Source organism: Acipenser ruthenus, chromosome 20 (genome assembly GCF_902713425.1).
Source record: "Acipenser ruthenus chromosome 20, fAciRut3.2 maternal haplotype, whole genome shotgun sequence".
NCBI classification, from domain to species: Eukaryota; Metazoa; Chordata; class Actinopteri; order Acipenseriformes; family Acipenseridae; genus Acipenser; species Acipenser ruthenus.
The window spans coordinates 6,722,939-6,747,006 of NC_081208.1; the positions used below are offsets into that span (position 1 = coordinate 6,722,939).

The window sequence follows — 24,068 nt, forward strand, 5'->3', positions numbered from 1 at the left end:
TATTTTACACAACCTAAAAACGGAGGCAGGTACCAATACTAGCTTACATAAGACAGTGGTCTATATTGTAATCCCACCTCATACAAACTGTACCAAGCTGTTATACAATGGAGGTTTGTGTAGTAAAAAATCTGGGCTGTGAAGTGGAAGTTCAAACTTGATTTTACATGACATTGTCCCCAAACTACTTGATATGGACGGTCCTTGTACCTGCGTCACTGCAGCACACCAAGCCTATACGCTCCAGTAATTCTACGAATCTATAAACTGGGTATTACAGTTTAAGACAACCCCGATGTGCCAGCCAAAACCATGATACATGAAATAGCTGAAGTTTATAATATTGTGTTTGCAAAAGAAAAAAAGATTGTACTTAACCTAAAAGCTTCTAAATACACATTGAATATTGCTAGTCACCAGTTTGTTTGCTTTCCCCAGAGTCGCAAACTTTGATTAACGTTTATTGAATCTGGGGCCATGTGTTTTGCTTTTACCAATTTGTCTGACTTCAAGTAAGCAGAGATCGAGACCTTGTCAAGGGAACTTCCTTCCTTTGTCAGTTAAGGCCCTGGACAGGCTGGTCTGTTTTGAAATTGCTGCCTTCTGGAGCTCCACCGCAGGACAACCGCAGAGTCCAGGACTGGGAACCCATCCAATGCACTGAGTAGAAAATATCCTGATTTCTTGTTATAGACTATAAGGTGATATTAGGGATATAATCATGGTGAGATTGGATCAGTGTATTGATTGTGTACAAACTGTGTAACATGGCACATGCTATTCAATTTGATATGTCAGGTTGCTGTACTGTAGGTTTTAGGTTTTATAGTGTTGTCATGTTTTATAGCACTACGTAAAAAACAGTTCCCCAACTTTCACTCCACTGTGTGCTTAACAAATAAACTGAATCTGTGTTTGCTTGCCACTGGGCTTGCGAACGTGCCAGCTGGGTGAGGATTTTCTGTTGATACAATATATAGTGGTTTCCCACATTGAGTTGTGAGGTCCTTGATGTGTATATTAACAGAGTGCTCATTCAGGCAGGGTTCACTCCAGCAGATCCTCAATGGTTGCTGTTGCTGGGTGCAGCTGGAGTGTGGTATTGTATTGGATTGGTCAGCCCTGTGTGTGTCGGGAGTGACGGGTGGTTGCTGACTGCGAGGGAGAGGGAGGGGGAGAGAGGGAGACCGGATAGCTTCAAGCTCAGTAATGGATGGACTAGAGCCTCCTTACGCTGAGGCTTTCCTCTCACACTATAACCACTCTGTGTGAGTCAGGTCCAACCCCAGATAATGTTTATTACACATTTTCCAGTTTTACACTTTCAAAATACTCTATTGTATACTATTGTAATATACAACAATAATATACAACAATATATTTTTGTATATAGGTCAGTTTTTAAGCTAACATCTCCCTTATGAAAGTTTCTCATAGTAAAAGCACAGCAATAAAGCATAGTGAACGCATGGTAAAACACAGGTAAGCACTGCAAAGCCCATGTAAGGTAAAGCATATTAAAAACGTGGCAAATCATGGTATACTCTGTTAAATGCATGATAAAGCCATGGGGAAACTAGAAAATGACTGTGTATAATAGCTTCCAAAATCATGTTTAGCTATGCTTCTCAAATCTCTATAATAAACACATAAAGTAACATCCTTCTGAAATATATCAAATATGAATAGGGGAATTACTCCTTTAAGAATAACTGGTATTTGATAGATGCAGTAATATTACATTTTCATAATGAATTGCAATACCACTCAAGCGTAATCCCAAAACAAAAAGTATTAAGCAGTTTTACACTGTATTATGATCATTATAAAAAACACATACCAGATAGCAACCCTGGTAGAACCCTCAGTTATGTGAAGAAATGAGGATCACAGAAGATCCCAAAGATAAGACCGATGAAGTAAACCCAGGCTCCTGAGCGTACAGCAACACACTGACTGATGGAGGTAAATCTGCCCCAGAAGAGAGGATTTCAAAAAGACGCTCTCCCCTCTTGATAGGTAAATCCAGTAAGTTCATATATGAATCCCACAGACGATATCCACAAACACCCTGGCCACTGAAACGGCAGAGATCCTTACTCTGAGATATGGGGCCCCTTGTTTTTCAAGCAGTCACTATTTTTAAATCTCCACCCATCTGATTAATGGCCGTGCAGGAAGTCTGGCTCCCCTGTCAAATCAGACACTCGTTTTCCCCAGTAGGCGTAATCTGGATTGGGGGTGTGGGGCTGTTTGCTTCACCGTTGCCAGGCAACAACGTTCTCCCCAGCTGCAGGTGAAAAAGGGGTGACCTCAGACCCCAATCACCTTTGACCTTTTTTTCCAGTAACCCCCTAACCCCCAAATTCTTCCCTATTGTACTTTCGAAAAAGGGGAGGCATATTGGAATTGCCGCTCAAAAATCTGCAGATTTAGATTTTTAAAGAGCTTTCTGTGTCAGAGAAAGGCAAGCCCTGCAAATGTAATACAAATCACAAAAGAAAGTAACAATGAAATTGTATTCATGTTTTTGTTTCTTCGATAACTTCAACTTTCTTCTAATTTGTGACTCCAAAAGCAGGTGTAGCAGGCCAAAAAAAGGTCCCAGATAATGACACATCTTCATTAGAACTGAGATCATAATATCAATGCCTTGCTATCAGCGCTTTCACAATCACTGCTTTCTTTCCATTTTAAAAGGCTATGAACATGATTTTTTCATACATGACTGCCAATCATTTGTGGGTTAGCATTTTCTTACTTTAAAAAAAGCCTTTTTTCTATTTCTTTCGTAGAAACTGGAATATTAATGTGGTCCAAGCAAAGACTCTTTTTTTCAAAGTTTCAATAGTGTGGTTTCCCATTATCCTGCCCTGACCCAGTCAATCAGGGGAAAACATTCTTTGTCCTTATAAACAGAGCTGTAGAACAGAGAGCCAGATAAGAGTGAGAGCTAAGTGACTTATCAGACGCAGAGAGCTGGGTAGAACACATCACAGTAATCTTATATTCTAGAGACGAGACTGGAATTAGTTACAGCACGGTAACATATATCAAAGGCACAGCTACTGCTTTAGGTTGATGGTGTAATCCCTCTGTAATGGACTGACTGAACACTTCCCTGGTCCTGGTTTAAATCACCAAGCATTTGAACATTGAGAGGAAAACCACCTAGTGAGATTCCAGTAGAGAGTGTGACAATGTGGCTCTATAAGGGCTACTTGTCTATATGGAATCAGGTAGATATATCGGCCTCTACTATAGCTACAGAAGGGTAAACATGATTCATATAATGGATTGCTATGAGAAGAAAAGAAAATGTTACCCTCTATTCTGGGTAAGGGTAATGTATGCAAGTGTTGGACAAAGAAACACCTGCCATAGCACTGTCAATAGGGTGTTGGGCAGCCAGGAAGGTACAAGTGTACAAGATGTTTAAATGTGATGTGGGCCTACTTCACCATTTAATAATCCACCAATGTGGTTTCTTCACCGTTTGGCCATGTTGCTCTGGGGCAGTCTTTAAAGGGAATTAGCAGCAGCAGTGAGATGGGAAGTAGGCCTATTCCCCTGAGGTGCAGTTAGGGCTGGTACCATAACAACCTCCTTTGCCAGGGTCATCAGTTACCCAGCAGTCAGTGCGGTGATGGATAGGGCCCTCTTAAGGGGAACCGGGTTTATTAAGAGGCCTTCCTGAGCAGGAGACAGCTTTTGTCTGGTTAAATACGTTATCTATTTTTAGAAACACCTCTCTGGATTGATCCCTTCCAGCAGGCTGAAGCACAGTACCCTGAAGGAAGCTGTGCACTGTTTCCAAGTGCCACAGCTGGCCCCTAACTAAAGACATCTAAAACTGCACAGCTGTTTTTAACCTTTCAGAGTTCAGTTTTATGCCAAAAAAATATACAGTACTGTGCAAAAGTTTTAGGCAGGTATGAAAAAATGCTGTAAAGTAAGAATGCTTTCAAAATAGACATGTTAATAGATTATATTTATCAATTAACTAAATGCAAAGTGAGTGAACAGAAGAAAAATCTAAATCAAATCCATATTTGGTGTGACCACCCTTTGCCTTCAAAACAGCATCAATTCTTCTAGGTACACTTGCACAAAGTCAAGGATTTTGTAGGCATATAGTCAGGTGTATGATTAAACAATTATACCAAACAGGTGCTAATGATCATCAATTCAATATGTAGGTTGAAACACAATCATTAACTGAAACAGAAACAGCTGTGTATGAGGAATAAAACTGGGTGAGGAACAGCCAAACTCAGCTACACAAGGTGAGGTTGCTGAAGACAGTTTACTGTCAAAAGTCATACACCATGGCAAGACTGAGCACAGCAACAAGACACAAGGTATTTATACTGCATCAGCAAGGTCTCTCCCAGGCAGAAATTTCAAGGCAGACAGGGGTTTCCAGATGTGCTGTCCAAGCTCTTTTGAAGAAGCACAAAGAAACGGGCAACGTTGAGGACCGTAGACGCAGTGGTCGGCCAAGGAAACTTACTGCAGCAGATGAAAGACACATCATGCTTACTTCCCTTCGCAATCGGAAGATGTCCAGCAGTGCCATCAGCTCAGAATTGGCAGAAAACAGTGGGACCCTGGTACACCCATCTACTGTCCGGAGAAGTCTGGTCAGAAGTGGCCTTCATGGAAGACTTGCGGCCAAAAAGCCATACCTCCGACGTGGAAACAAGGCCAAGCGACTCAACTATGCACGAAAACACAGGAACTGGGGTGCAGAAAAATGGCAGCAGGTGCTCTGGACTGATGAGTCAAAATTTGAAATATTTGGCTGTAGCAGAAGGCAGATTGTTCGCCGAAGGGCTGGAGAGCGGTACACGAATGAGTGTCTGCAGGCAACAGTGAAGCATGGTGGAGGTTGCTTGCATTTCTGCAAATGGAGTTGGGGATTTGGTCAGAATTAATGGTCTCCTCAATGCTGAGAAGTACAGGCAGATACTTATCCATCATGCAATACCATCAGGGAGGCATCTGATTGGCCCCAAATTTATTCTGCAGCATGACAACGACCTCAAACATACAGCAAAAGTCATTAAGAACTATCTTCAGCGTAAAGAAGAACAAGGAGTCCTGGAAGTGATTGTATGGCCCCCACAGAGCCCTGATCTCAACATCATCGAGTCTGTCTGGGATTACATGAAGAGAGAGAAGCAACTGAGGCTACCTAAATCCACAGAAGAACTATTGTTAGTTCTCCAAGATGTTTGGGCCAACCTACCTGCCGAGTTCCTACAAAAACTGTGTGCAAGTGTACCTAGAAGAATTGATGCTGTTTTGAAGGCAAAGGGTGGTCACACCAAATATTGATTTGATGTAGATTTTTCTTCTGTTCACTCACTTTGCATTTTGTTAATTGATAAATATAAACTATTAACATGTCTATTTTTGAAAGCATTCTTACTTTACAGCATTTTTTCACACCTCTACTTTTTAAATTGAAAAAAGTTTCTGACTAAAGTAAACTTTTTAATATATATATATATATATATATATATATATATATATATATATATATATATATATATATATATATATATATAATGTTTTAAATCATTAAGTAAGCCCTGTGTGATAACTGCTAGACTACAGTACCTGATAGACTCCAAACTGTCTCCTAATTCTTACAGTCTAAGAGCGGGAAAATTCAACCAGGTCACCATGGTTACCAGCTCTACTCCCATTTTTGACAAGCACAGTGGGCCCTTTGATCCTGACAGAGGATCTGTTTGGATGTGTCAGTGAAAAGACTGCCTTACCCCACAACCATGGAAGAGCATGCAGCACACAGGAGAGAAGTGAACCAGCCATCAAACCTGTGTCTTCAAGTATACATTATCTGCAGCTGGTCTTACAGACCCTGTTTAGCACTAATCTTGTATGTTTGGTAGAAGTGACATTTGATTACACAAATGGGCTGCATAAATATTAACCTGGTCAATAGTTACACTGCTGTCCTTTTATTAGTGTGATAATGCTGTAAAATGTCTCATAATATCTGAATGTTGGTATACTTTTCATTGCACACTAAATATTAGTAAGGTTTTTTTTTATTTGAGTTCAGCATCCTACCAGCAGATGGCAATAGAGTTCCACATTGGTTCTTAAGTGCAATCCTGTCTCCCAACAGCAGATGGTGCTACAGTCCCCTCGTAAAGGACTTGGTATTGCATTCAAAGGGAGATTTCAAATTAGCATTATCTGTATGTTGTGCCACATAATATTTTACTTTTTAGTTTGACATATTTAGGAGGATTGTTATATAAACCCATGGAATGTCACCTCATAGTGGCTTCATAACCATCATCCTCCTATACCTATTGTGTAATTCAATTGTAAACACTTTTAAAATTCTCCAAAGGAACCTCACTATAGAGCAAAACACCTTAATACAGTTCATATCAACTAAGGATAGCACTGAATAGTCGACTAGTCAATTAGAGAAGTGACAGTCAGTGTCAGAAACTGGTAGACGACTAACTGAACAATGTTTATGCGTATTTAAAGTGTATACTAGTAGCAAGCTAGCATGTCCTTACTGGCCCGCTCCTTCTCCACCCTCGCCCCGCAGTGGTGGAACGACCTTCCTACAGACACCTTCCGGCGCCTTCTCAAGACACACCTCTTCAGACAACACCTGTAAAACTCAACTCTCCCCTTCTGGACTATATAGCACTCTGCCTTTCATGCACTTTAACTTGCACTTGTCTATTCCCTATTTTACTGTATTTAATCCTCCACTTAACCCAATCTGTAGTATTTTGTATTTCACTTGCACTCGTATCTAACCCTGATGTAACTATCAACACTGTTATCTGCTCTTGAACTGCCCCGATATCAAATCTGTGTTTGGAATTTGCTCTTATTAGGACTGCAGTCATTGTATTTTGTATCTTGCTCTTAATTGTACTGTAATTCTTGATATATATTTTATTTTGTATACAACTGCAAGTCGCCCTGGATAAGGGCGTCTGCTAAGAAATAAATAATAATAATGTCATTATTGTAATTGTATGCATCTGTTTAAAATGAAGCAGAAAGCAGCGATGACGTGTGTGGTGTCAGATGTGGTTGCAAGTCCAGTTGTGGTTGCAACCCTTTACATATAAACAACATTGTAAAACATTAATAAATAGTTCAAAACAAATCCCAAGCCGGTTTAAAATACAGTGCACAAACAGCAACGTGTTTTAAAACTGGATGCACACAAAGAGAGCACCAGACATTATCAAATAGTCTAGTCGACTATTTCTACTTTTATTCAACTCGGACAAATAAGTAATCATTCTACCCCTAATATCAACCATAGCTTACCTGGACTGTCTGTCTGTCTGGGATCCCGCTGTACACAGATATCTGAGGCACTGGCTGCCTCCCACTGCTGGAGCTGCTGCTGGTAACAGTGCTGCTGGTGGTGGGGGTGCTGCTGCTGCTGCTGCTGGAGCCTGAGGTAGGGGGCACATGTTCATTCTCCATGACTCCCTCAGTGTCTGTGATCACCCGCCAGCCAACACTCACTCTACAGATAGACAGACCTTAACCTGGAAACAAACAGGAGATCAATATTAGTTCTGGTAATGAAATCGTATTAAAATGGCTCTACACATAAAGTCACTATAGTTAACACAATGCTCTAAACCCTTCCTGTCTCAAAAGCGACTTCTCTGTTTCTATGCCCCTTTTTCAGTTCATGGCCTGGGTCATTTTACCTCAGCAGGGTCTTTTGGGTAAAAGCATTTCACTAGCTGAAAGCATGTCACTGGCTGAAAGCATGTCAGTCAACAGGGGAAGCAGCTGGTTGGTTTATAATAGTAAATAAGCCATTAAGGGGTGGGGACAATTTCAATGACCAAGCAAGTGCACTACTAACTGAAAGCATGGATTGCCAATAGAGATTTCTTCAACCAGGTACAGCACCATATCAAATGTTTTCAAATAAAAAATACAGTCCTTTCAGAGGCAGCAACCATGGCTGAACAAGTACATTAGTTAGAAAGCCTAGTAAAAAAAAAAAATCTAGGCAGGAACAGCAATAGGATATCAAACTACTACCTTTTTTTGTTAAAGTAATATTAATATATTTCTCATTTGAAAATATATTGAATGCTAGTAACTACAAATAGTAAAAGTATTTTAGAATTATTAAAAGAGTCACAGTCAACTGCAGTTGGTGTGTGGTGTAGACAGGATGCTAGGGGACTGTTTTTTTCAAGCGGTTGCTCAAGACATCCAGCAAAGATTGTCAGTGTGGGAACCAACCGCCATTTATTAAACAGGGCTACAGAAGGCCCACAGGTCCTGGGTTCAAAGATGGCAGTCTCTACGATTCCCTTATAAACTTTCAGGCAAATCTTTCCAGCAACGTTTCAAGTAACTCGTTGCCAGGGACATTTTCAAGCAATTTGCTCTAAGCAGCTCAAATCAATATTGTTGAGATGCTATTGCTATTCACATGGCAAACATTTTAACATACAAAAGGTTGCTTCAAGTGTTTAGAGGCTGGAGTCTAACTCACATTGGGAGTCACATATTTTCTATAGCAATACATGTATTTAGAGATACAATTCAATTGTATTAATACAAAAGACTGCCCTGAAAATATGTGTTAACTGTTGAAAAAATGTTTCCTAATTAACATTTGTTTGTTGTAGTTATTGGCCCACATCTTGTTGTGTCTTCCATAAAGGTGACCCATTAATACGGAGCTGCCTGTGAGATAGAGAGGGAGAGTGACCCATCAATACTGAGCTGTCCTGTGAGACGGAGAGGGAGAGTGACCAATCAGTACTGAGCTGTCCTGTGAGACGGAGAAGGAGTGACCCATCAATATGGAGCTGTCCTGTGAGACAGAGAGGGTGAGTGTGCCTGGGGCAGGGGGAAGCTATTAGAGCAGTCGAGAGGCCTGTCTGACTCCTAGGCCTCTCCCCCTATCAAACAACACCAGGGGGCTTCCTGATCAGATAACCCCAGCCACCTCTCTGCTTCCTTGGGCAGACCTGTCCCAGCTGGGCTTGTCTGCTGTCCTACTGCCCTCCCAGACCCACCCTCACTTCCAGACACTTACACAGAGACAACATTTGAAAGGTCGTATTCAGCAAAGGGTTATAATAGAAAACTAAACAAAAATACACTCTTTCTGGTCACCTGAGTAGCCCAAATGGACTTTTATACAGATTGATCTTTTAACTTTTTTTTTTAGCAGTCAATTTAGGAAAATGTTGATGACAAACAAAATCCTTCCAAAACATATTTTAGAAAACATATTTCTGACAATATGATTTGTAATATTGCCATTTCTTGCTCCTGTTGTAAGAGATCATGATTTGACAGCACTGCTTTTGAAACTGATACAGCACAGAACTTTCCACATTTGAATTGAACGTTATAGCTGGCGTTTAAGAACACGCTGTTGTTTTTATAACATGGCTTATTGATGTTGCCTTTATTCACACACCCTGGTTGAGTATTCAGTGACCTGTGACTTGTGAATAAACAAGCGAAAAACCCTGCCGATAATGTTTAAAAAGAAAACGCAAGAATACGTGGAGATTTAGGAGGGAGCAACAGAACAGGTCCCCACATTCTGTGTTTAAAACAAGACATTTACTGTGCCAGATGAAAAAAAAAAATTGTGAGCTCTGCTATTTAGACCCTTTACATTTATCCCATTTACAAGGGCATGACAATTACTGGTACATTATCATGAAAGAAGTGAAAATATCTCTGTTTAACCTGAATGACCCGTAGTAAAAAATAACAGCATGTTTCTGACACTTGTTCGGAGTTTGAAATTGTTGAACTTTCTAAGGGAAGTCTGCGTTTATCTAATAATTAGTTTCCAGTACCTCCTCCTTCCCATTAAAAACCTCTAAAGGACCTCTTCTGTTCCTCTTTGACCTTTAACCCCGCCACCTTGCAGGGCCTTCACCGGGGCCAAAGGAAACAGCGTCAGGTTACTAACAAATTGGCATCAAAAAGGTAATTCAAGGGAACATGAGCCATTTAACATTGAACAGACACATTTGTCTGTTTTTAGGTGACAATGCAGGTAACTAAAGCCCGCTTTATGTACAGACTCCCAAGCTTCACATTCAAATAGCATGCGCTCAAGGAGTTTCTTCTGTACAATGATGTGATTCAAATAAAAACACTGAGCTTGTCCAATAACTTCTACTGCTGTAAGAATAGTAGCAGGGGCAGAGATATTAGGAGTGACGTAGAGACCGTTTGAACATCTCTCTGCTGAAACTAAATTTGGCAAACTGAGAAAATCAATATACAAACTGAACATGGAATGCTTGCTTTCAAGCTACTTCATTTATTCAAAGCAAAATGCAAAGAAGACAAAATCCGAGGACAACTAGGTAAACAGAAGCTCAAGAGAGATACTTTAGTGAAAATCGAACATAATTGTTGGACACTGCAGTCATATCTGTCCGTCTGCCTGGGTTATTTTTTCTGTATATTAAAAATGCCGTAAGGATGTTTGAACAGATGCCAAAGGGATTCTTTTCACATTCCAAATTCATGCCAGGGAAATGAAATTCTCTTGCATGTAAGAAAATGGGTGAATAAAAACAGTGACATATTTCAAATGTAACGGAATTCCTCCACTTTGGGGTGCTGAAAACAAGCGCAAATACCATCAGGACTTTTAAATGGAGCTGCGAGGACTCCTTGTATACAAAGGGTGCTATAAAAATAAAAGAGTAAAGCCTTATTTTATTTGTTGTTTGTCTCAGATGACTTGTACCAGATCTGATGGAAATGACATTATGATTAGCTATACTGTTTAATAACTAGGGTACTGTCAGTGAGCTGCTATCTCATGCAGTAGATATCGGCAGCAGTGTGGAGTAGTGGTTAGGGCTCTGGACTCTTGACCGGAGGGTTGTGGGTTCAATCCCAGATGTACCCTTGAACAAGGTACTTTACCTAGATTGCTCCAGTAAAAACCTAACTGTATAAATGGGTAATTGTATGTAAAAAATAATGTGAAGGAAAAAAATGTAATTGTATGTAAAAATAATGTGATATATTGTAACACATTATTTGGATAAGGGCGTCTGCTAAGAAATAAATAATAGATATCAGCCGGGATCATGCAACACTCTGTACAATATCCCTAATTGGTATGGTATATTGTGGCAGGTGTTTCTGTTGTCTAAACTAGACACCTTCCATAACTCATACTGCAGGAGGTCTTCCATTAGGGAAAGTGTGCGAGATACAATCAAAACGAATCCTCGCTTTTGCAGAGATTATATAATCAAGACTCAGGGATTTACACTCCCCATCCAGAGTTACACAAGTAAACCAGTACAAAGTTCAGAAGCTCTCCTCAGAGCAGAGGCTGCATAAATATCTGACAGTGCCAGATGTCATCTTTCTAGGGGGGGGGGGCAGGTTAAGAATCACTAAATAATGGTGACCGCCCACTTTTTAAATCATTCCACAACAGTACATGGATTTTGCTGCACGTGTGCTTCAATGTAGTTCATATGGATAGTTGAAGTGGTCTCATGATATAATACATATCTTCTTGTTAGAAGACAAAACAAAAAAAGACAACTGTAGTTTAATTTAAAACATAATCCTTCCTTTCCATAGATCACAGCCTGGCATGGCTGAAAGACAATATCTTTGTGAACCCATTCCAGGTGAAATAACCGTAACCACACAGCTAGCCCTGTTTTACTTTTAAAATCCAGATATGGTACCGTCACTCTAAGTCAACAGTCGCTACCATGAACTTAAACAAAATATTCACGTTTAATCAAGAAATATGTATTTATAATATGCTCTTGAGTATCTTCTGAACAATGATGACATTCAAATAAAAACACAGAGCTTGTCCAATGACTTCTACTGCTGTAAGACTAGTAGCAGGGGCAGAGATATTAGGAGTGACGTAGAGACCGTCTGAATGTCTCTCTGCTGAAACTAAATTTGGCAAATAGAGAAAATTAATATACAAACAGAACAAGGAATGCTTGCTTTCATTCTTACTTATTTAAAGCAAAATGTAAACATGGCTAAATCCCAGGACAATTAGGTAAACAGAAGCTCGCGAAAGGTAGTTTAGTGAAAATCGGATATAATTGTTGGAGACGGCAGCTATATCTGTCTGTCTGCCTGGGTTACTTAACATAACATGCAAGCTTAATTAAACAGAGACGCATAGATTGAGTTACTTACTCAGATTCAAAGGTAGTTCCCCACTGTATCACTCTCCCTTCCACAGAAAAATCAAGAACTACCACTTTACACTTTGCTACAAACTGCTTCCCATTCACAGCTGGGCCCGGCTCCTCCCAGAACGTGAGCTCGGGGGTTATTGCTCTCATTAAGCAAATACACTTCAAAGGCAGCCCTGCCTCCTGCTGGATATTTCAGAAGAGAAAAGGGAGAGGGGGTTAGGCAGGACTTCCCTGACCCACATGCCAAACAACTAGATTACCCTCCGCGCAGCTCAGGACTTGACTAACCACCAAACCCCCCTCACTTCACACTCCAGCAACCCAACCAAATGTGCATTACTGAGGTTCAGCTCCTAATTGATTGTGTGAAAGGGACTTCCACCTGCCAGGCTATTGTGTTGCACAAACACACACCCTAACCAGTAGCTAGGTTAGGGATGGGCAAACTTTTCAACAATGTGGGACACATGGTCAATTTCTTCATCTGCAACTTCAATGATTCATGAATTCTTGAAGTTACCCTTGTCACTTTTTCTATGTTTCAGTATTGGAAATTGACATGCTTATTATTATTATTATTTTTTTTTTTATATATATATATAAAAATATATTCATATGCATTCTGAAATATTCAGTCTATGTGTTGGATAATATATTGAAATATATTTTGAAAGAAAAAAAAAAGGTTTTCCTAAATATATATTCAAAATATGTGTTAATAATCAAAAGTGGCACGTTTAATATTTATATTTTGAATGTTTCTTATACATACAATTACCTTCTCGTAAATATATAAAAGGCTGCAATACAAGTAACATTTTAATTAAGTGTCATGAATTATACAGTTGAAGTTTATATATACAGTACACAAATAATGTACAGTAGTTTATGTAATATTCAATATTAATCTATTTATTATATATAATGCCAAATATATATCCATCTGAAAATTCTTTGTATGAGATAGTTTCGAGCAGCTTGTATGAGATGGAAATGACATCACATTAAAATGAGCTATACTGTTCATACTATACTTGTAGGTACCGATTCTGACCTCTAGTGTAGCTGATATCAGTTTGTATCAGTTTGCACAGCACCCTAGAACATATTTTAGGAGTTATTAAACCATGGGAAAAAAATATAGTACACTACAGCAAGAAGACCTGAGCTAGTTAATTCAGAAGACTGCAGCTTGGGAGGCCCCACAATTCAACCCTGCTACAGTACAACATACTGTATATGAACTATGGATATTAAAATGTAGGCATAGTAAATACATTTTTAATCGATACAGTAAATATGGTATAGTATGTATGAAAATATCTTAACAGTTACTCTCCAAAGCATGTTGTGCTAAACACATATACTGAATAATTAAAAACAATAGGGTACCCATGGGGCAACAACAGTGCAGTTAATGTATCCAAAAATTCTCTTCAAGAAAGAGAAGGAATAATGGGGCGCTTCCCGTCTCTTCATTAGACACAAGCCTCCCCCAGAAGGCTTTGAGAGGCACACGCACGGCACATTGTCTCCACTCAATTGCCTCTTTCCCCCTGAGCAGACGCCAACCAGGCAGTGCTCAGCCGACCATGAAACATGCTGATCCTGCTTGCTGCAGCTGGAACCCCATTAGTATCTAAGTGTTATCTTCATCTCCCTTCTCCCTGCCCCGCTCTTTGTAGTGTCTGTTTAAACTGTGCGGGCTGAGCTGTCCCAAGCATCCCTCTTATTAACGGCTATCTGACTGACTGGCAGCATTAGGAGCTGCTTTGAAGCCCTGATACTGAATGAGGTGCATGCGGTCATGTCGGACAGGTTTTGGCACGCTTCGATATGCCTGCTTCTCCTTCACACCTGGCTGCTCAATGGCTAATCCAAGGCTTCTGATCCAGGTGAACCTTGAAGCTGCAGTGACTGCATGTTTAAATGGCTCAGTGATATATTTTCAGACCATGTGGCAGTGAGATCGGACAGTAAAAATGTACACAGTTAAGCACTGCATTGCCTGAAGATTACAGGACCTTGAGGACCAGTCTCTGACTGTAACCAGTGTAACGGGCTGTGTTGTGCGATGTACTGCTTGTTATGGGTGGGATGAGGTTAAAAGCTCTATAGCTGCTTAAAGGAGTATTGTGCTCTCCTTGGGTGCACCTGCACATCATTTAGACACAACATTCATTTTTATTCAAAGATGTTGGTTTTCATTTCAAACGTAGACTTAAAGAAATGGACCGAGCATCTAAACACTGAGAGCTTGCCAGCAAAGGGGCCCCCTGAGCAGAGAGCAGATGGAAACAACATTCAGTTCCTAATGACCAGGGCAGGGGATGGATCCAGAGGTGAGAACAGGCTTCGTATCGCAGAGACACAAAGCTGCAGGCCAGGCAGCCTGTTTTGCACACTTTAGACTGTATTCCATGGGCTATGATAACCTTATGACAGTGGCACTTTTAGGTGCAGTCGAACAACGTGCTGCAGTAAGACCATGGCTTTACTAAGCATTGGCCAGGCAATTACCCTTACCAAATTATTTGTCAGTGCAGTAGCACTACTGTATCAACACAATGGGTGTGTACTAAGAGGCAACAGTAGGGCAGGTACTGTCCACTGGTATTGGTAGAATGGTATTAGAATGATTGTCATATTTTTACATATCAGTGGTGAAGCATTACACACTGATAATCCACTGCAGTGCCGTGGAACTGTATCACTGTGTACTACAGTACTGGAACCAATGTGTACATACCAAATCCATTGTCTTGTGCGGTTTTTAAATCTTTTCTGTAACAGTCTGTTTTACACAAAGCTATGCTGCACTGGCTGACATTTACATTTTGTAAGGGTGGCTTAGAATGGTATATTCTATCACTCAATAGTCAGCAAGGTGTATGAAGACTGTATGCATGCAGTAATTACAAAAGGGTTGTACAATATTACCACTGTCATGGCACTGGTGTATAAATTATTCACTGTGCAGATGACACTGTCACAATCATGTACATATATAGGCATATTTTGGTATAATATATGAAAGGCACAGTTCATACAACTCTACTGTATTCCTGTACATGTAACGTCTGTCAGCCTGCCCATGGTTGCACATTTCGTTTTTATTTTATTACGAAAGCATTCTAAAATGCTGCTTTGGTCTTCCACAGATATAAATCTTTGTTTGTTTGCTTTGCCACAGGATAGAAGCCGCGCCATTATCACAAACATGTAGACGCTTGTCATTTTTGTCACCCTTGCACAAGTGTTAGAAAACACACCCATGCTCAGCCTGTCCGAGTCTCACCCCTGCTTTCTCAATCAGAAACCCATCTCACACCGGCCACTGGGCATCCACCTCACAGCTGTGCCGTTTGCTCTCTCTCTCTTCTGTGAGAGGAAAAGCTCACAGGTGGCAGTGTTGCACATGTCAGTGGAGAGTTCTGATTTAACATTTGGCCCTTTAAAGGCGTGCTAACCAACGCTTTAAAATGTATTTTCTCATCAGATGTATTAATATTATAACTAATTCCCTAGTAAATTTAGAAAGCAAATACCTGTACTTCAAAAACAACCCTATAGATGCACAGCGGCATCCTGTCGCTGTAGGTCACACTTTCTGATTGCTGCTCGACCACTGCAGGGAGCCTGAACTACAACTCTTGATCAGCTACCAGCAACTTTTCATCTCTAGCTTTGATTTGCATATTCCAAACTGAAGGATAAAATAAAAGGGCAAGACAATGGATTTTGAAACCGTTGGTTAGCTTCCCTTAAAAGAGTTAAGAGCAATTACCTTTAGATTAAAAGCACCACAGCAGTTAAATTGCACTATATTATAACTTCAATGTGAATTGTTTTTCAGACAGGTGTCACACACACATGCTAAGAGCACTAACAGGAAATCATGGGGAAGGATAATTGCCTTTCCAGGAAAGTCAGACCTTCCAGTAATCATTTAATGCTGCACTGTCCCACATTCATGTCTGTTTAAAAGTGTACCCTTATATGCTCTCTATCAGATATATCAGACCTTGTTGGCTGTCCAGGTTCTTTACATTCCCTTCAGATGATTCAGCTACAGGTGCATTTTTTGCATCAACACTGTAATTCAAAACGGGCTCTTGCAGCAGCAGGAGGTTATGAATCAGCAAAGTAAAACAGATTTTCTATTTTCCAGGGTGGTGGATGGGAAACCAGCAGGGACTGCTTCTCCTCATCGCGCAACAGCGAACCCTACTGGCCAGACACGGAGCACATTCAGAGTGGATAAGAGGCAGGGCTGGTCTCTGTTCTCCGGGATCGGTAGCCCACCCAACTCTGCTCTGGATTGCTCAGTGTAAAAGCGATTCTGGCTTTAGGCTTGTGAGATCAGAGGATGCTCACATGCCCTCAGAACGTCTGTGCTGTGTGGGGACTCGCTGCGGTGAGGAGAAAAAAAAAACAAAACATGGGCATTCCAAATTGGGGGAAAATAAATAAAAATAATAATCGGTCACTCTAAATTAAAAAGAAAAAAAGTTCTATTTTGTAAAAAATGGTTAAAAATGTACATTTTTAGTCTTATAGTGGTCCCATGTGATGTACAGGTTGAGTCAAAAAGTCAAGGAGCGCACATTCACACTTACAGCCTAAAAACTTGGTCCTGTAAAGAAATTAGCTTGTGGCTCCACTGAGGTTGTAATAGCCACTGCACAGGAAGTGAATCTATAGTGTAAGAACTAAAACTAGGAAATCTAAAAGAACTACAGAAAAATATATAAGGTACATGCAGAAAAGTTGTTAGGATTCCTATTAAAAAAATAAGAAAATCATAATCTTGCATGAATGGTTCAATTGTATGTATAATTCAACCATTCTAATGGACATATGTAGTTTTGCATAAAACAATCATTAATATATTGATTATTTTGTATTTTCAGGTATATTTACCATCAGCGGAGCTCGTCAGTGGAGAGAAAATTACTGCCAGTAAAACTTGTAACAGATTGCTTCACCCAGAGTACACACTGGGATTGGAAGCCTTCGGAGTGATAAGTAATAACAATGATTTAGTGTTTTCCTTTTTCTTGGCTGGCTTGTGGTTGTTTTCATGAATATTTTCACTGTGAAAATAAGTTTGTTTGTGTTGTGGAAATAATTTAAAAAGCGTGTGAGGAATTTAAAACATACAAAAATAAACATTATTTTTGAAGAATGCAAGTGAGACGGGTTGTTGATATTTCCATTTGTGGATTTGGTGTTTTTGTCTGGCAGTAAATTATTTGTGTGTTTGAAGACTGGGAAGAGATGAAAGCTCAATTCATCTGTTGGAAATGGCCAACATGACAAAGAGCAAGCAGTCCAAATATTTATTGAAACATGATCCGTTACAAAATCTCCAGTGTAAAAACAGCCTAAACGAATTGAAGGGCAGCAAACAGCATGGTGCTAATTGCTCTGAGGCCTCAAACTGTATAAAACTGGGCCTAGGGAGGTCACCTTAACCAAGACCTTTCAATGTAATTCAGCCCTGAAACAGAATCCTCAGTGTTGAGCTAATGCTGATAGTGCATTTACCACATCTATAGAGTTTGCACTTTTCCTGACTTGCGTTGCTATGGCGATGCTGCAGGAAGTTTTGATTTATTAGTAAGCAAGCTCTGCGAGAAGGATGTTTTAATTCCTTTCATCTGGGCTCCTGTAGCTTCTTGTGCTGTGGATAGGGTTGGGTTGTTTTCCCCTTCTGCATTTTATTTCCTCTCAATGCATCCTAAATCTGTTCTTTGTAAACAGGATACGACACAAGCTTCATCAGCTGGAATGCTGTTGCAGAGTGTTTTGCCCAGACGTGCGGGGGGGGGGGTTCGAGGTATCCCCCTGATTATTCTGACCTAAATTATTCAAAACTGCATTTTGAAACAATAAAAGAAAACGACAGGTTCATTTAAAATGATATAATTTGCAACTTCAGTTAAGAACCAGTCAATGAATGGAGTGTACTTACAATCATAAGTTGATGACAAACTTCAGTTTTTTGCATCACCCAAACAGTTTTATTTTGTGAGGCCTGCGATATTCCTAGCAAAATGCATAGAGAATAATGCATGGGGTAGTGTGTGCTATGAGAATTTAATGCCCACTTGAGGGGTGGGATGCTACATACCACACACGCCCCTATGCAGTATTTTCTATAATCTCTGGTGAGCAATGTTTTTCCTGGCTGAGCAGCAAGCAAGAGAAGACAGCAGCTATGTGAGGTATGGTTGAATACCTTTGTTTGACAGCTCGTGTTGGGGTCACACTCTGTTGCCGTGTATTACGGGAAATATCAACTGGATGAGCCCGTTGAAAAAATTGCCCACCAGTTACTGTATAGCAAAAAAGCATGGGCAAGCTTTTTGCTCCCAGTGGCTAAACAAATATTTTCAGAGATATACCAAATACCATCCTTGATGTTCTCACCAGCATGGCTTGAGCCATTTTGCTTAGATTGTAATTGTGTCATTTGTAATTAATTGCAATTATAAAGTATTTGTAGCTGAACCTTGGCACGCCAGCGTAATTGTAATTACCATATACGTGATAAATTACAGTGCAATTACACACCTTTCCAAGCTTAACCAGTCATAGTTCCATGTTGTGTTTTACATTGCGTGAACATTCTTCTCGTATTTTCAACCACTTTCAGTGACCCCATTTCTTTGAGAAAACGTTATATAGATATGTTTCTGTATGTGTACCTGTGATTACTCTGTTTATTCTACAAAGCAGTAAACATGTTAATGTGTAGAGCTATTTTAGTGTACTTGCAGTTATAATTGGAATTACTGCTGCATAATTGTAACTAATTGTAATTGAACAAAATAGCATTGTAATTGCAATTTCAGCAAACGATTCTGCTGCAATTGTAATTATACTTATAATTGACCACAGGTCTGGTTGTAGGATAAATTGCAGACCAATGGTTTCTAATGTCGAGCCCCAGAGGATCAGGACATTGGCACCTGCTAAACTGACTGCTTACTTACTTTATATCTCTATACTTTTTATGTCCCACTGAGAAAAAAAAGTAGTATTTGAAGTTTCTCGTGGCCTGTAATAGGTTTCTGACAAGAGACCACAAATGCTGCAAAAAGGGAACATGGTATACTATGATATTTTGACACGTGGACACTTATGTTCTAGAAATTCAGAAATAATTTCAGCCTACATTCCTCAGCACCCCTAACATCTGTTTTCACTGTGTTTGTGGCAGCTGTATCCCCCCCCCCCAATGCAAATTTACTCCTTTGCTGTCTTTGGTGTATCTAACTCCATCCAGCCTGCAATACAGAACTGTCATCCCACTATTGCTTTAGCAAACAGCCTTATTTCCTGGTGATTATTCGGTTTCCTAGCGACAGCCAATGGGGGGGTTTCAATTCCCCCTGGCTGTATTTCATGCAGATTGGGCACCAGCCGTGCTTCAAATGAGAGGATATGAAATTAGGAAATGTGAACGGGGTGGCTTTGATGGGCTGTGTGTTTGTTCGTGTCTTAAAGGTGTAATGTGTTTTTTATTTAGGGTGGTTGTTCTTATAAAAAGGTAAAAAAAGAAAATCGCTGAACTGTTAAATGCCTGCCTTCTGATAAAGAAGAGTGCACAGATGTGGAAGAATGTATAACACAGACACAGTATTCTACTTTAGAGCTAAATTGCACTGTGAACACAATGGAAATTTATGAGCAGTGGCTAATGTACACGCACACAGAGCTGTCTCCAAGGGGTGTGTGGACATCTGGCAATAAACCCAATAACAAGCCCTTTCTCCAATGTGCTGTAAATGTGGGTAAAAACATCATGTTTCCTGACCAGATTATCTTCAACGGCAATGAAATGGGGCACTGCAGTACAACAGCAAAGCAATGGGTTCTGCACTAAGGGACAATGGCAGAACAAGGGCAGCTGCCATGGAATGAGGCTGCGGTTGGTGGAAGGGTACAGTGGTAACGTTTTTTCTTTACCAGTGGAATTGCAATAGTTGGAACCATTGCAATACCACTGTACCATATACTAGATCAGAACCACTGTGTCTTACTCTGTTATTAATGTTATCATGTTGTTGTTATTCTGTGAACCAACTCCAAACCATTTTCTGTTTCACTCATCATATCCTGGTGACTTCTTGTTCAGAAATGTACCGCTCCCTCAATAGAGCTCTCAGAATCACGTCTGAGCATTAACCTGTCCCCCTATGGATACAAAACACATCAACAAGAAATACCACTTGGGTCAGAGTGTTGCAGGACAACATGTTAATGATTCCACTGGTGTACCAGATATACTTTAAGGTTAGACATGATTCTGAAAGCTCTAGTGAAGCCCCATGTGTGCTGTAAACTTCAAAATCAACAGGGAGTGATGACTGAAACAGAAAACGATACCAAGTGAATCTGGTTGGTTTACCCTGCAAGTCCATACTGATACTGAAATAAAGCTGCTCTTTAAAGACATGCCAATATTAAGATGTTCTTGTTTTCATTGAATCTAGTGGAACTTTTATTTTCATCTCTGTAGTGGAGTTTGTGCACATGGAGTCCCTTCAGTAAAGCACATGTGGCTCATGATGATCTCCTTGCCAATCCCACTAACCCTGCCCACACAGACATAATACTTACATCTTTTACCCTTTAGGATTTGGTAAACAAAAGTTATCCCTTTTAGACAAAAAACTGACAGATTTAGGGTAGATTGTAAAGGAAATGAGAGTCATAAAACCTGAGCTCTCCCCCTACTTTCTGATTTGAGGGGTTATTAACCTGCTTCACCATCAGAATTGGCCAAAAAATATCTTGGGAACAAATGCTGACAAAAAAGAAATACACTTTTTTCCCATTATGATCCTGAAATGAATTTACAAAACACTTACTCAGATGTTTTTCACATTTGAATGTTCTTTCAACATTTAAAACAAATACTGCTTATTTTAAATAAGCAGGAGAACTGAATTTGTACTCTTACAGTAAAATAAACCTGGTAACTCAAATTACCAGTAAGAGAAAAGTTAGAAACACCGTTCTGTACAGCAGAATGTGTGTTATTTATTCCAGACATCATTTATAAATTGATAGCTTTTTGATCGTCATTTTAAAAAACATCTGTTAATTTTTGCCAAGCAGTGCTTGTCGAACATTTGTCCCGGCTGGCACTTGCAGAAAAGCCAAAAATTTAAATAAGTAGCTCGGTAGGTTAAGAGCACTGAAATACACCTCGCTTGTTTCTTGCTAGTTCTGTTCAACGGGTTTGTCGTCCCTTAGCACTGGGTAACACGTGCTGTAAGGACCCAGGCACACTTCGATTTCAAACTGAATGCGGTTTGATCTGATCAACGCAACTGCTGCATTTTTGTTTAGAGCATTTTACAGCACGGAGCATTTTACCCCAGGATTACCTTTAAAACTAAGTGGTTCATAAAATCTAGGTGTATTCCAGGTGCTGTTAAATGCTCTATAAAATACAAGGGCTTGTCCTAACCCTAAGAGAGTTTGGTTAGTTTGTTTCAATGTGAAATGCAACAGAGACATTTTTTTATAAATGAAAAAAATACTGCACAGATTCGATTTTCAGATTCTACGAGAGAGAGACCCATGTACACCAAAGTGTGTGCTGCATATGGCAGGACAATAATGTATTGCCCGCTCCCTGTAGATGAGCCATAAAAAGCACGCTACTGTAACAGCAGCACAAAGGCACTCCTCAAGTGACTGAGTTTCTATTATTAAACTCCAGATGACTACCTCGACTCGGTCTCAGCAGCCTCAATGCACTCAATGTATTTCATTAGTGCGGTGGGGTAATATTGTATTGATTGGGGGCAGCCAAGTATGAAATACATTGATTGTTATCCATTCATTAGCATATAAATTAGCTATACCTTTCAGGGGCTAGAGAAAACGTGGAATTAAAAACAAAAATAATTATAATAGATGAGTCTGTCTAGCAGCGGTTTGATTCACATCATTACGCTCGCATGGGGATCGTTTTTTGAAAAAATGGGAGCAGTTAGTTTAGGAAAGACAGAATTAGAGCAGCGTGCGGAAGGAAGGTGCATTCACATGAAAAGTCTGGTCTACTAGGCGCAGAGAATATTATTTACATGCACACTGTAATTCATTTAAATACAGAGCATTCCTGGTAATAGCAACAATTATTTCAACACTTGAAACATTGAAAGGGAAGTACACCCATTACAAATATCAATTTACAGTTGAAAACAGTAGTTTAGATTTTAGCTAGGTATGTGGAACTTGCTGATACAAGTGCAACAATAATTTTAATAATTTAGCCTTGCAAGGAAAGCAGTGTCTTACTTTCCAATAGAATATAGTTACAAACATGTTTGAAGGTATTTAATGGTCATTCCATGGCATTTATCTGTACAGTATGCATCATTTAAAATATAAACAGGAGCATCAAGAAAAACACGTTTGAAAGAGCCAGCACCCTGCTGCTCCCTCTCCTCCGAGGCCGGAGTAAAGGAGAGGCACACGCTGTGTGTAATGAGCGAGGGATATGCACAGTAGCCTATTGACATGCCAAAGGGATGCAGATCAGCATGGGGATGAGAAAGGGGGGTGGGTTTAGTCTTGCAGGGTCCGCGCTGATAAGAGCAGAGCTGGTTTAGTGTGCCTGGATTTCATTTCTTTCTCATCAAGAAGAGGAATGTTCATGCTGATCCAGCCTCACACCAGACTGATAAGGTTTCAGACACCTTGTTAGTCCGTCTAATGCTTGTAATTGCTTCTTGATTTGGAGTTACTTACCTCGGCTACCCTGCTTGAGACGGGAGGTCTTGATTTTTGGTTGGAGGGTGGGTTTCTACAACGCATGCACACTCATTGTATAAAATTAAGGGTTTTGATTTTTGTGTTACCCGGTAATGCCTGGTTTCTACATGTATGCATGTAAAATGAATTCAGGTTAAACACCCGAAAATGTCAAGAAATATCCCCCCCCATACGTTTTTTCTACACTCAGTGAAATCATCTGAAGAAGATTAAAGAAATGCAAATTGTTAGCTTACAATGCATTCAATAAAAGCTAATGTTTAGACAAGGACAACACAATGCATCTTCTTGTACTGCTCAATCAATACTAGATTAGATCATATTTGGACTTGTATTTCAATATTACAATTAGCTGGATGTTTTTATAGCATACATTTATCGTAAGTGACTATTTAGAATGAAGGAAAATATAGAATTGTATTGGGTTGCTTACTTTTATATTAAAAACATTTGGCTACACTTCAAAAATACTTTTTCTAATGTACTGAGCGCACAATTTTGTGATTGTGAGGCTGGAACTCCATCCATTAACAATATGTATTTAACAACGCTATTGTCCCGATCATATCATTTTGCCGTAAGTATTGTAACAGTGTAGTGAATGTAGCTGTAAGTCACAAGTGTACCAAATTCACGAGGAAGCAAATTGTGATATTGCACCAGTACTCTGTGCAATGCTGTGAATGCTCTATTGCTACCACAAAACCTGGAGGCAGGCAAACTGACTGCCAAAAGATACATTTTGTCTGTATTACAAAAGAAAAAAAAAAACCTTAACATGCCAGTACATCAATATAATAAACCAACCTGGATTCTACCCTGAGCTTCAGACCAAGAAAACAGGAATGCCACTGAAGTGTCTCAGGTTACAGCCACTGGTGTGTGAGGAGACTTGAATCAATATAGCACCAAAACAAACTGTACAGGATACTGTGTTGTCTTGGTCTCCTGCCTCCCACTATTGTTCACCCAATGACTGCACAAACTTAGGTTGAAGTCCATTGTAGAAGCATGTTGACACTGACTTCACATTCAGAA

At 39.8% G+C, this 24,068-nt stretch overlaps 1 protein-coding gene and 1 long non-coding RNA gene across 10 annotated transcripts in view; one reads left to right on the forward strand and one right to left on the reverse strand.

Moving 5' to 3' along the window:
- The window catches only part of LOC131698849 (uncharacterized), a 30,872-nt gene extending 13,469 nt beyond the window's left edge, over nucleotides 1-17,403 (forward strand). Inside the window, exons 3-4 of the long non-coding RNA XR_009307860.1 lie at nucleotides 8,717-8,885; nucleotides 17,144-17,403. This is a non-coding gene — a long non-coding RNA (uncharacterized LOC131698849). The remainder of the gene's footprint in view (nucleotides 1-8,716; nucleotides 8,886-17,143) is intronic.
- Nucleotides 1-24,068, reverse strand: part of LOC117425787 (polyhomeotic-like protein 2) — a 71,976-nt gene that overhangs the window by 33,241 nt on the left and 14,667 nt on the right. For 8 of the 9 annotated variants that reach the window (XM_058993356.1, XM_058993348.1, XM_058993351.1 and 5 more), the window contains exon 3: nucleotides 7,345-7,571. In XM_058993356.1, coding sequence (XP_058849339.1) covers nucleotides 7,345-7,506 — 162 coding nt within the window. In that variant the 5' untranslated portion in view covers nucleotides 7,507-7,571. Of the gene's footprint in view, nucleotides 1-1,840; nucleotides 1,857-7,344; nucleotides 7,572-24,068 lie in introns of those variants that run through there. The other variant, XM_058993352.1, reaches the window with a different exon arrangement.